This window comes from Gastrolobium bilobum, unplaced genomic scaffold, assembly GCF_033153095.1.
Source record: "Gastrolobium bilobum isolate Gb01-03AN ecotype WA unplaced genomic scaffold, APGP_CSIRO_Gbil_v1 utg1559, whole genome shotgun sequence".
NCBI lineage: Eukaryota > Viridiplantae > Streptophyta > Magnoliopsida > Fabales > Fabaceae > Gastrolobium > Gastrolobium bilobum.
Genome location: NW_026898385.1, coordinates 102,436 through 114,048, shown reverse-complemented (window position 1 = coordinate 114,048; position 11,613 = coordinate 102,436). Strand labels below are relative to the sequence as shown.

Here is an 11,613-nt window from a genome sequence, read left to right as displayed (position 1 = left end):
AAAACAACGTCGTATTGGACTTACTGCAGATAACTTATCTGCATTAACTGCAGAAAAAGTGAATCCTTTATATATATCCAACATATGTTAATGTTATTATGCACACTGATTTGTTACCCCATCTCTTTCATCTCTTCGGTTAGAGATTCTCCATCCACCCGGAGCAGTCAAAATTCTCAAAGAGGTTAAAGAATTTGCGACGACACTACTAATATACCGGCCATCTAAAGAACAGTGATTAAAATGTCATCTTTTGACAAAAAATTTACTCAAATATCGTGCTTTTATCATACTGCCACCACGTAAGTATAATTCGTTAGTACTGGTAGCAAATTATGTTCGCCAATAATTTTTTAACACGTGGCACACTTTCGCAAGAAAAAGCTGACATGTCATAATTCGCTACCGGTGATAGCGAATTTGTTCTGCAATATAGTCACGTGTCACGAAATCATTAGTCACGAAATTCGCTACCAGTGGTAGTGAATTATAATACGTGACAGTTTGATAAAAAATACTATTTACGTGATATTTGAATAAAAAATTTGGCAAAAGATGACATTTTGATCCGCCATCTAATCCCATCTACACTTTTATTATAAAAACAAAAACTCATATTGTGAGGTGTGACAAAACACATATAAATAGCACTACTGCTTGCATAGGTTCCCGTAAGAATATCAAGCGGAAGAAAGTTCTCTTCCAAGACCAAGATAACAATACTCCAGAGGGTGTGTCTCACAAAAAAACAAAAAGAAAGAAAGAAAAAGAAAATGGTTCAACAGGAAATCCGAAGAGGTCCCTGGACAGAACAGGAGGACTTCAAATTGGTGTATTTTGTTGGCATGTTTGGAGACCGTAGATGGGAATTTATAGCTAAGGTTTCAGGTTTGAAGGTGGCGGGAGACAGTGAATAATAGGTATGCTTATATGGGCATGAACCATGAAACAAGCGCATCCTTTAACCACCTAACTTTGTTGTAGGTTTGAATAGAACAGGTAAGAGTTGCAGGTTACGGTGGGTTAATTACCTCCATCCTGATCTCAAACGAGGGAAGCTGACACCCCAAGAAGAACACCTTGTCATTGAGCTTCACTCCAAATGGGGAAATAGGTTTGAGTATATGCAGAAATTCAGCTGCTGTCTCATAACTTCCACCCTTTTTTTTTTAACATTCTTTCTTTCTTCAAGTTAATCATAAAGCATACTTCCTTTGAATTTCATTGCTAATTACTCATATATACTATGATCATGTGCAGATGGTCAAGAATTGCTCGCAAACTACCAGGGCGCACTGATAATGAGATTAAGAATTACTGGAGGACTCACTTGAGGAAGAAAAAGGCACAGGAGAAAAAACATGCACCAGTTCAATCACCAACATCTTCTAGTTGTCAATCCTCTTTAACCTCAAACAATCATGCTGTGGATTCACATGCTTCCAAAAAGGGTGGACAAGAAAGCTTTTATGACACAGGTGGACGACATAATATGATTGGCTCAATTGGAATTTATGTAGGAGAAGACCAAGATGCTGAACAGGGTTACTCTATGGATGATATATGGAATGATATTGCTATGTCAGAAGAGAACATTAATATGCAACAAGTCTATGATGGGCAGAGTGAGGAGTGTTGCAAATTCTCTTGTCCTCCAATTCATTCTCCATCACTAGATTATTCTTCAGACCCGCTATGGGTGATGGATGAAGAAGAAAGAAAGATGTTATTCCCTATTATATGTGACCAATATTTTTCATGCTATCAACAAGGCACCGCAACTCTAACAGGTTAATTAATCAGGATTCTTTTTTCAATTATCAATATTTTGTTCATATTCGTGTGCCACTGTCATCAGAAAGCCTAACCTGTGTAGCATAAGCTTTCAGCATGGTTCTCCAATAGTGTGAAACAGCTGTAATCGATGTCGAACGTAACTATAGTTGTGTCAATGTTTTGTGTGCTTTTAGTTTCAAGAAACGTCCAAAAGGGAGGTGGTATGTTTTGAATGTAAAATATCAATTGCACTTGTTCAAGTTTTATGTGATTCGGATATGTATCAATATGGCGCTTTAATTTTATATTAGCAGCCACTAGCTAATGCTTTAATAATCTATACAGCTTTCCAATCAGAATCATTTAAGATGCACCACATACATATTAAGCAGAAGTCAACATCGCGCATTAATCAATTTATGGTTCTACTTTATTATAAGTACTGTTACACCTTTATTATAGTATAGGTTGTATTTTTTTTTCAGTCTAATAATAACACGCTTCATCACATAAGTAATATTGAGAGGTTGTTGATTGTACATGGCGAACATAATTGGGGATATCCTATGTTAATGCAACAATAGAAGGGACTACCACACAAATCAAGGGTGATTTTTGCCTTGAAAGGTGAACTATATATGATAATAGTATGAGCTATAGTTCAATGGAAGTCACTTTGGAGGTCTTGGGCAGAGATGTGCATGGGTGATCGAATCGAATTTTTAAAATTTAAATGCTTCGGTTCGGTTCAAAAGTAGTTCGGTTTAAAAGTGATTTGGTTCGGTTGAAAAAGGTTTGTATCGGTTCTGAACCGGTTCGGTTCGATCCTATTTTGAAAATAAAAAATTTTAAAAAATGAAGTTATAAAAATCAATTTGGTTCGGTTTGAAAACGGTTCGGTTCGGAAACGGTTCGGTTCTTAAACTGGTTTTAAAAATCGGTTCGGTTCATGAACTGATTCTTTAAAAATCAGTTCGGTTCATGAACTGATTTTTAAAAATCGATTATTTTAAGGGCGGTTCGGTTCAGTTCATGGTTCAGTTTAATTTTTTGGTTATTTTACATATCCCTTGTCTTGGGCAAGTTAACAATCAAGGGGAGGCGAAGGATTCGGTTATGGCTGGTGAGGAATGATTTCAGCACAATAAAAACAAGGTAATCAATGGTTAAGAAGATAATCTCTTATAGGATAAGTGAAGGGGTGGACTGTACGAGTATTGGCAGTTGCATTCCTTAAATTTTGATTTTTTTAGTATTATAAGTATAAAATGATAATTATTTAATAATAATAGACTATTAGTGTTAATAGTTAACCACTTTCAAAATAATATTTGCAATATTAGTTTATCCTATTATTTTTAATAACATTTATTATTTTAAAATTTTATTTTCGTCTCCCATCATAAAAAATTCTGAATCCTCCACCGGATAAGTGAAAGTATTTATAATAAGTGAGGAGTGAGAACATAAGAAGTGAGTTGTCATGTCATAATCATTTTTAAACTAATGGACCCCGTTAATATGTGAGGTATAAAGAAGGATATGAGGTATAAAGAAAGGGAATTATAATTCTAATGTTGAATGAGAATTGAAATATTATGTTATAGAGATAAAATGTATGTGAGATCCACGTGTTAGAAAAGATTATATGTAGAGCCCATGTCAGCACGAGAATCAAAAGGTGTGTAGGAAAATTTTAATTCTCATGTTGAATGAGAATTATAAAACCCATAAAAAGTCATTTGTCTTTTGATGAGTCAAAGGATTGGGCTTGCCAAACAGCCCAGCCAATAGGAAAGCCCAAACAAACCCAATGGACCAGTCGAATATAATCAAACCTAACATTAGTATAGAAGGAGAATCCTCAAATACTGGAACTAACATTGTTAGCCTTATTTAACCAGTAGCACCAACCAAGTTAATAAAAGGTTTTGGGGCTTGAACTCCGATGTTGATCCTTCCTTCATAAACAGTGGATAAATGCCATTATATATCATTGTTGAGAATTATGGCATATCATGATCTAACAACGAGATAGCTTCCTATTTCTCTAAATTTTCATTTCAATAATAATAGTATTTTCAAAATTTTAAAAATCAATTATATCATGGGAGAAAAATTTAAAAATTACAATTTAAATAAAAAAATACAAATTTAAAACAATTTGTAAAGTATTCATGAAACTAATACAATCAGTTACTATCAATTTAGACGTAAGTGACCACATAGCAAGTTACGGTGAATTGTACTCAAACTGACACGTAATTAGTTAAGCATTAATTTAGACGTAACTCACTAAAATTTGCCACGTTGTATTAAGGGTACCTTTATATTACAAGGATGATAAGCTTTAGGGTTTATCATCTATCATTTAACATGATCACAAAAATTTTCCTACACCCACAACATTTTGTGCGACCCGCAGCAAAAAAAAAACAAAAAACTCCGGCACGCAAAACGAATCTCTATAACATAACACAATCTCTTTTCCTACAACATAACTCTTATAAAACCCTAAGCATGTCACCTGACAAGTTTGCTAAGCTGCGTCCAAATTGATACACAACTAGATACGCATTAGTTTAGAAGCAATTCACCTAAGCTTTTCACGTCGCCATTTGTGTGCAAAATATTGCACACCTAATTACATTAATTTTATAAAGAATTTTATTAATCTCATGTTAAAGGAGATAAATAATTTCATGTCACAGATAAACTTGTGAGCTCCACTACCTGAAAAAAAAACAAAAAAGAAAAAAGTGGCACAGTTATCGAAGGGTGCGTAGGAGAGAAATTTATTATATGTAACATAAGAGTAGTTTTTCTCTTTTATAAATACTTTTTTTTTTTTTATAACCTCTTTTATAAATACTTTACAAATTGCTTTAAATTATTTTTTATTTAAGCTATAATTTTTTATTTTTTTTGCCATTATATCATAAGTAATTGTTTTTGTTTACAAAAAGTTACTTAAAAAATATTTATCGTCAAGAATCATCGTAGAAAGTCACGAGAAATACAAATTCCTTATTTTCAGTAGTTCAGTACTAACCATACGGGCAGTAAGTAGTTAGCGATTACGGTCAGTGGTTAGCGGAGGCGAAGAACGGATGAGCATATCCACAACCACAAACGACGATGCCTCGTATTTCCACTCTCTATCTACTCTCTTACAATTCTCTTCAGGCTATTGGATGGTACCTTCATTCATCTCCTTTTCATTGTTTCAGTTTCAGTTTCAGTTGTTCTGTTCTCTCTCTGATTCCTCTACTTTGCGTGTGTGCTTGTCACAGGACGGTTTCGTTAATTAGGATTCTCTGCAATCTCGTGGTTACATCCTCTGTCAACGGAGCTTATGCTTCTGCCGGCCAGTTAATTTGTCAGTATATTCCTAAACTCGCATTTTCGGAAATTTCATCTCACATTTCGAACGAAGAATCTAATACGTTGTGAAAAATGAGTTATAAACAAATACAAATGAAATAAAATACAAAAGAAAAAGGAAAAAAGGTAAGTGACCATACAATGACTTTTATAAATTATTTATTTATTTATCTTATGCAATACCTTATACTTCGATATCCAAGTTGTTGTTTGATTTGATTTCTTTCCAAAATCGTATAATTGGTGTGCTTCGCTATTTAATTGAAGGTTTTCTGCAATGCGCTGCATTCTTGGAAGTTATACATGGAGCTGTTGGTGGGTTTTTACTGTCAATGATTGATTTGCTTTTAACTAGAATATGATATATTTACTTTAAATTTAACTAAACATTATAATACACAAGTTGTGGAATTTCAGGCCTTGTTCCGAGTGGAGCGTTGCTTCCTTTGATGCAATGGGGAGGAAGAACCCACTTTGTGCTTGCAATTGTTCAGAGACTTGATGAGGTTCTATGGATCACTTTTTGTGTTCTTGTGTCAGGGCATAAATTTAAATAATGTAGCTTGTGTCCTACTCATTTCTTGGATATAGTTCCATGTCACGGATGATATATTATTTAAATTTAACTACATGAGCTTGTGTTTTGGCATGAATTTAAATATAGTTCTTGGACCATGTGAAGCTCTTCTGGCTACTTTCACAAGCTCTTGTTTATGTGATTGACAATCAGACACGGATGCTAACTCAGGCCTTGTGCTGTGTGCTTTCTGTAGGTCCAGGAGTTACCTTCAATTTGTATCACTTTTCTAGCATGGAGCATAAGTGAGGTAATTTATTTTTTAATTGGATGTAGTTGGTTTATTTTACTAGCATGATCTTGCTGTTTAAACAATTACAAGTTACCATTTTTTATATGTTTTCTGACATACTTGTGTACCAAAAATTAAAATATATATTGGGGCATTCCGAGAATCGAACTCGGGACCTCTCGCACCCAAAGCGAGAATCATACCACTAGACCAAATGCCCAGTTACATACTCATGTATGTATCAAGGAAAAAAGGAACATCAATGATAATCTCTTTGAAGTTTTTAGTAGAACAATAATGGGAAAATGACTTCACAAGACATGAGAAACGCACTGCTTGTAACAGATTGTTAACATTTTGGATTTGTTTGCTCTGTTAATGCTCCAAAACTTTCTTTTTTAGCCCCTTTGTATGCCATGTCTCTATAACTTAATGTAGATTATATACTATTTTTTATTTTTATATCAGGAGATCTGTTCATGGTCTCTATAACTTATTTTTATTCTACCACACTTATGGTATGCGTGTTTGCAATCGATGAAAGTTGCAGTATTACCATTTTGCATGTATGAAGTATGATTTGGCTGCAATCTTTGGAGATGCAGGTTATTAGATATTCACATTATGCTTTCAGTTGCTTGGGAAATTGTCCTTCTTGGATCACCTATCTTAGGTATTTTTCTATCTTTTATTCCACATTCTCTGAAGTCTTAGGAATATGAGGTTAATAAGTTCTATTATATTCATAAAATGGTCTTTTCAAGTATATGCTTGATGCTTTATCTTTTAATTAGGTACACTGCATTTATTGTGCTGTATCCTTTGGGAATGGGTCCTGGTGAAAGTGAGTTCATATATCTATATCTCCCTCCTATCTCTGAATTTTGTTTCTGTATGAATTTGAAATTGATATTACTGTTACGATTGACTATTCACCCGTTCCTTTCTTAACCAAATGTCATCACTGTTGTTATAAACTAGTGTAACTGACCAGTCAATATAATGCAGTGTGGGTTATGTACCAGGCGCTTCCAATTATAAAGAAGAAGAATCTCTATGCACATTACTTTTCAGGCCTTCCATTTAGTTATTATGATTTCCTCAAGGTAAGTTTTTATAAGCAGCCTATAACCCATGAACTGAATGGAGCTGGTAGTTGGCATCAGTTATTTATGGGTTTTCTTGGTTCTATACATTGGGTCTTTGAATATCAGACTCTCTACAAGAAGAAAAAAATAAAATAGAAACGAGGACAAAAAATGCTTAGAAATAGTTGTCTCAATATTCAGGGTTGGGAACTGATTCGTATAGCACATGGAAACTGGTTTGGAGTGTATATAAATGCCTTTTTGTTCAGTTTTTTCTATTTGTAACTTATTGATACAAATGTTGTTAAAAGGGTGTATATTAAGAAAAATAAGATGAGCAATAGAGGAACTTTAGTGGGAGAGGCTGTGGCGTAAGTGGAAGGTGAGACAGTTGGTGTGAAAGGAGCTTTTGGGAGGAAAATTCTGTGTAAAGTTGGTTTATATAATTAGGAGTAGCTTTCGGGGAGAAGTTAGGCAAGATTTGGGTGAATTATGTTCAGCAAGGGCTGAGGGGGGAGAAAGGGGTTGTCCTACTATCGTTCTTCTTGTTTTATTTTCTGCAATTCACTTCCAGTTCTTGTAATTTGTACTGTTACAGATAAGTTCCTGTTATTTTTCTCTATTCTGCTGGTGTTGTTTCTGTGATTAGTTTTTACAGGTCGCCAGGTTCCTATCACTTATCTGCATCTGGGAATTGTTTACTTGTTTAATTTATGCTCCATTTCTCTCAATCAGGTTGTACTTGTAGTTTATCCATTCCTCTGGTCCAAACTTTACCTGCATTTGTTCAAGCAGCGGCGTAGAAAACTTTATAAACACCATGAGAAGAAAACTGCATGAGGAGTAGTAATCTTGGTTATTGATATTGTATTGAACTTGTATTTTTGGTTCAATACACTAAGATAGTGTTTTGTTAAAAATTCAGATAATAACTTTCTGTATGCGGCACTGGGGAAACTCATTCCGAAAATTATTTGCATCTCAACTTTTTTCTTTGACTTGATAATAGTGCCAAATAATGGAATTGTTGCATGCAATTATGATTACGATCTAAGAGCTGAAAGAAACAAGGTGGTGATTTGTAATATATGCGTGCAGTATTCTGTACAGATTTCTACCCCATGTATTGATGTATACAATAACTTGTATTGGTTAATAAGTTTGACTCTTTGAAGTGGGTCAGTTCACTCTTATTCTGAAACATTGCATTTCGAGTTGCTTGTTAATGTTTTGGACTTTCGGATAGTAATTAATGCTTCTTGTTCATAGATTCACGTTGTTTCTTTGGTAAATGCGGCAATTTTCTTCTCTTTAAAGGATTTAGAAGTATTGAATGATTTTAAGCGTAGATGAAATTTGGCTAAAATTCAGGCTTAGAAGATTGAGCCATTACTCAATAAATGATCTTAGTAGAACAGAACAAATGTAACGGAAATCAACATTTGAAAACAAGGTAATGCAAACAATAAAGAGCACCCACATGGGAAGCAGAAGAAACCCGCCTCCACTTTCAATATAAACTCTGGGGAATTTACTATTCTGTAGAGGGGAGCTGTTCATAAGTTTTTGGGGTGATGAAGAAAATCTCGTGAACAACAGCAGAACCAATTGATTGGCCGACCCAGTATACCCAATGATTATCCCAAGTCCAGCTAACTACAGCGGGTCCAAAAGACACTGCTGGGTTCCTGGATGCTCCATCAAAGGCACGGGCTGCCAAAATGTTAGCATCCACAGTGAAACCAATTGCAATTGGAGCAATTATCCCAAGGTTACCCTTCTTTGGGTCTACTGCAGTGACATACACAGTGTAAACCAAACCAAAAGTCATACAATCTCATAGACAAGGCATTTGCTACTCCCACCCCAGAAGACAATGAGAGTGCAGATGTTTCCTGCAATACCCATTAACAACTTAACAAATCATTGACGTGTTAGAGAAGTATATAAATCATTGATGTGCCTTCACTTAACAACTTAAGCTTTTGGGTTAAATTAGTTCTTTACTGACACCAAATGTGACAGCAGAGCAAATGCATGAGACAGTGATGCTGCAACTAGCCCAACTCATGTTGCTGAACCAAGCTGTTGTTTATCTTATGCAATACCTTACAATACACAAGTTGTGGAATTTCAGGCCTTGTTCCGAGTGGAGCGTTTCCTTTGATGCAATGGGGAGGAAGAACCCACTTTGTGCTTGCAATTTTTCGGAGACTTAATGAGGTTCTATGGAGACTTGATGAGGTTCTATAGCTTGTGTCCTACTCATTTCTTGGATAGAGTTCCATGTCACGGATGCTTTATTATTTAAATTTAATTACACAAGCTTGTGTTTTGGCATGAATTTAAATATAGTTCTTGGACCATGTGAAGCTCTTCTGGCTACTTTCATAAGCTCTTGTTTATGAGATTGACAATCAGACACAGATGCTACCTCAGGCCTTGTGCCGTGTGCTTTCTGTAGGTCCAGGAGTTACCTTCAATTTTTATCACTCTTCCAGAATGGAGTACAAGTGAGGTAGTTTGTTTTTTGATTGGATGCAGTTGGTTTATTTTGCTAGCATGACCTTACTGTTTAAACAATTACAAGTTACCATTTTTTATATGTAATGTTACATCGTGTATTAAAAATTTAAGTATATATATTGGGGCATTCGGAGAATCGAACTCCGGACCTCTCGCACCAAAGCGAGAATCATACCACTAGACCAAATGCCCAGTTACACACTCATGTATGTATCAAGGAAAAAAGCAACGTCAATGATAATCTCTTTGAAGTTTTTAGTAGAGCAATAATGGGAAAATGACTTCACAAGACATGAGAAACTCACTGCTTGTAACAGATTGTTAGCATTTTGGATTTTATTGCTCTGTTAATGCTCCAAAACTTTATTTTTTAGCCCCTTTGTATGTAGGGGTGTGCAAAATAATCAAAAAACTGAATCGAACCATGAACCGAACCGAACCGTCATTTAAAATAATCGGTTTTTAAAAAACCAGTTCATGAACCGAACCGGTTTTTAGAACCAGTTTAAGAATTGAACCATTTCCGAACCGAACCGTTTTCAAACCGAACCAAATTGATTTTTATAACTTTATTTTTTAATTTTTAATTTTTTTTTCTTTTCAAAATAGGGTCGAACCAAACCGGTTTCAAACCGAACCGAACCGTTTCCAACTGAACCGAACCACTTCTGAACAAAACCAGTTTTGATCCGAACCAAACCATTTTCGAACCAAACCATTTAAACCAATTTCAGTTCGGTTTTTCAAAAAATTCGGTTTGGTTCGACCCATGCACATCCCTATTTGTATGCCATGTCTACTATAACTTAATGCAGATTATATATTATTTTTCATTATAAGAGCATATCAGGTGATCTGTACATGGTGTATATTGTAGCCTAATTTTTTTATTTTCCCACACTTACGGTGGCAAAAAAATTAAAATATTACACTTTTAATAATTAATTACGAATAGGTTGCAGTATGGAAACTAATTTCGGATCTATTGCAGTCATTCACGCCCAAAATGGGCGGGAGAATTCACGCCCAAGTGAGGCGGGAATTGCTGAGAATTCACGCCCAAAGGAGGCGTGACAAATCACGCCCAATCCAGGAGTGAATTTCTTGGCCTATAAAAACCCCAAAATTTCCACTTTTCCATCTCACACCTTTTCTCTAACTTCTCTCTAAAGTTGCTCTGCCTTCTCTCTAGATTATTTGTGGAGCATTTTGCGCGACGAAGCCCTGTCGAACAAGTAAGTCTTCATATTTGTTTTATCAAATTGTTATTTATAATATGATACATGTTATAATAGTAATTTAGGGTGTTGCGCATATAACTGTTATTATAGTGATCTAGGAATATGTTAAAGTAGTGTCTTAAACCCTAGGAATATAATAGTGACTTAGAAATATAATAGTGACTGTGGAATACAATAGTGACTGTGGAATATATTAGTGACATAGGAATATTGTACACATTTAATGAAATCTTTTTTGTAGGTAATGTAATTTAATATTTTTGTTAACACATGTAAATTGCCATTTTTTTGTAACAAATGTAATTTAATATTTTTTGTAACACAAGTAATTAATTTTTTTTAACACATGTAAAATAATATTTTTTGTAACACATGTAATTAGTTAATGTTTGTAACACATGTAATCAATGTAATGAATTTTGAATATATTAATGAAACCAATTAATTTATTATTGTGTATAGTACACTATTATGGCTGACTCGTCATCGTCGGAGGCACCTCGGTCTACATCCGATACTGAGACTCAGGCCGAGCCTTCAGATCCCAGGACCCATGTGCTTCCAGGACCATACATGTGGGACATACTTAGGAGGCGCACACAGCGCACACACGTTTCACAGGTTGTTTGGAACGAGGAGAAGTGTCGCCAGTGCAAGACTCGACGCGGTGTTGTCAAGGGGGGTCCATCTCCTGATGCTATTCCTGATGTCGTGGCAGACTACCTGCAGCAGGCCGGCTTCCTACATGTCGCCCATATGCGGCATATTCAGGTACACATATAAGAAAGT

At 35.1% G+C, this 11,613-nt stretch overlaps 4 protein-coding genes and 1 non-coding gene across 7 annotated transcripts in view; 3 read left to right on the top strand and 2 right to left on the bottom strand.

Annotated features, from left to right (window-relative positions):
- Positions 1 to 491: 491 nt before the first annotated feature.
- On the top strand, positions 492 to 2,086 carry LOC133315574 (transcription factor MYB59-like). The gene is made up of 4 exons (XM_061517211.1): positions 492 to 888; positions 985 to 1,114; positions 1,261 to 1,478; positions 1,527 to 2,086. Exons 1-4 carry the CDS (start codon positions 774 to 776, stop codon positions 1,793 to 1,795), a joined length of 732 nt encoding a protein of 243 aa, XP_061373195.1. The 5' UTR covers positions 492 to 773; the 3' UTR covers positions 1,796 to 2,086.
- Positions 2,087 to 4,802: 2,716 nt separating this feature from the next.
- LOC133315582 (uncharacterized) lies at positions 4,803 to 8,229 on the top strand. 3 transcript variants are annotated; one of them, XM_061517234.1, is made up of 9 exons: positions 4,804 to 4,973; positions 5,070 to 5,155; positions 5,428 to 5,475; positions 5,578 to 5,666; positions 5,934 to 5,987; positions 6,575 to 6,642; positions 6,764 to 6,813; positions 6,978 to 7,075; positions 7,793 to 8,220. In XM_061517234.1, the coding sequence occupies exons 1-9, from the start codon at positions 4,915 to 4,917 to the stop codon at positions 7,895 to 7,897; spliced, it is 657 nt and encodes a 218-aa protein (XP_061373218.1). In that variant the 5' UTR covers positions 4,804 to 4,914; the 3' UTR covers positions 7,898 to 8,220. The 3 variants fall into 3 exon arrangements, with proteins under 3 accessions (XP_061373217.1, XP_061373216.1, XP_061373218.1); XM_061517233.1 differs by having other exon boundaries at positions 4,803 to 4,973; positions 6,978 to 8,229; XM_061517232.1 differs by having other exon boundaries at positions 4,803 to 5,155; positions 7,793 to 8,227.
- Positions 6,118 to 6,189, bottom strand: TRNAP-UGG (transfer RNA proline (anticodon UGG)). The gene has a single exon. It is a non-coding gene; the product is annotated as a tRNA-Pro (tRNA).
- A 362-nt stretch (positions 8,230 to 8,591) lies between the features above and the next one.
- Positions 8,592 to 8,888, bottom strand: LOC133315591 (aquaporin TIP1-2-like). Its single transcript, XM_061517245.1, has one exon. The coding sequence runs from the start codon at positions 8,886 to 8,888 to the stop codon at positions 8,592 to 8,594; it is 297 nt and encodes a 98-aa protein (XP_061373229.1).
- Positions 8,889 to 8,933: 45 nt separating this feature from the next.
- LOC133315590 (uncharacterized) overlaps positions 8,934 to 11,613 on the top strand; it is a 38,397-nt gene continuing 35,717 nt past the window's right edge. The window contains exons 1-3 of the mRNA XM_061517244.1: positions 8,934 to 8,947; positions 9,181 to 9,280; positions 9,522 to 9,575. Coding sequence (XP_061373228.1) covers positions 8,934 to 8,947; positions 9,181 to 9,280; positions 9,522 to 9,575 — 168 coding nt within the window. The remainder of the gene's footprint in view (positions 8,948 to 9,180; positions 9,281 to 9,521; positions 9,576 to 11,613) is intronic.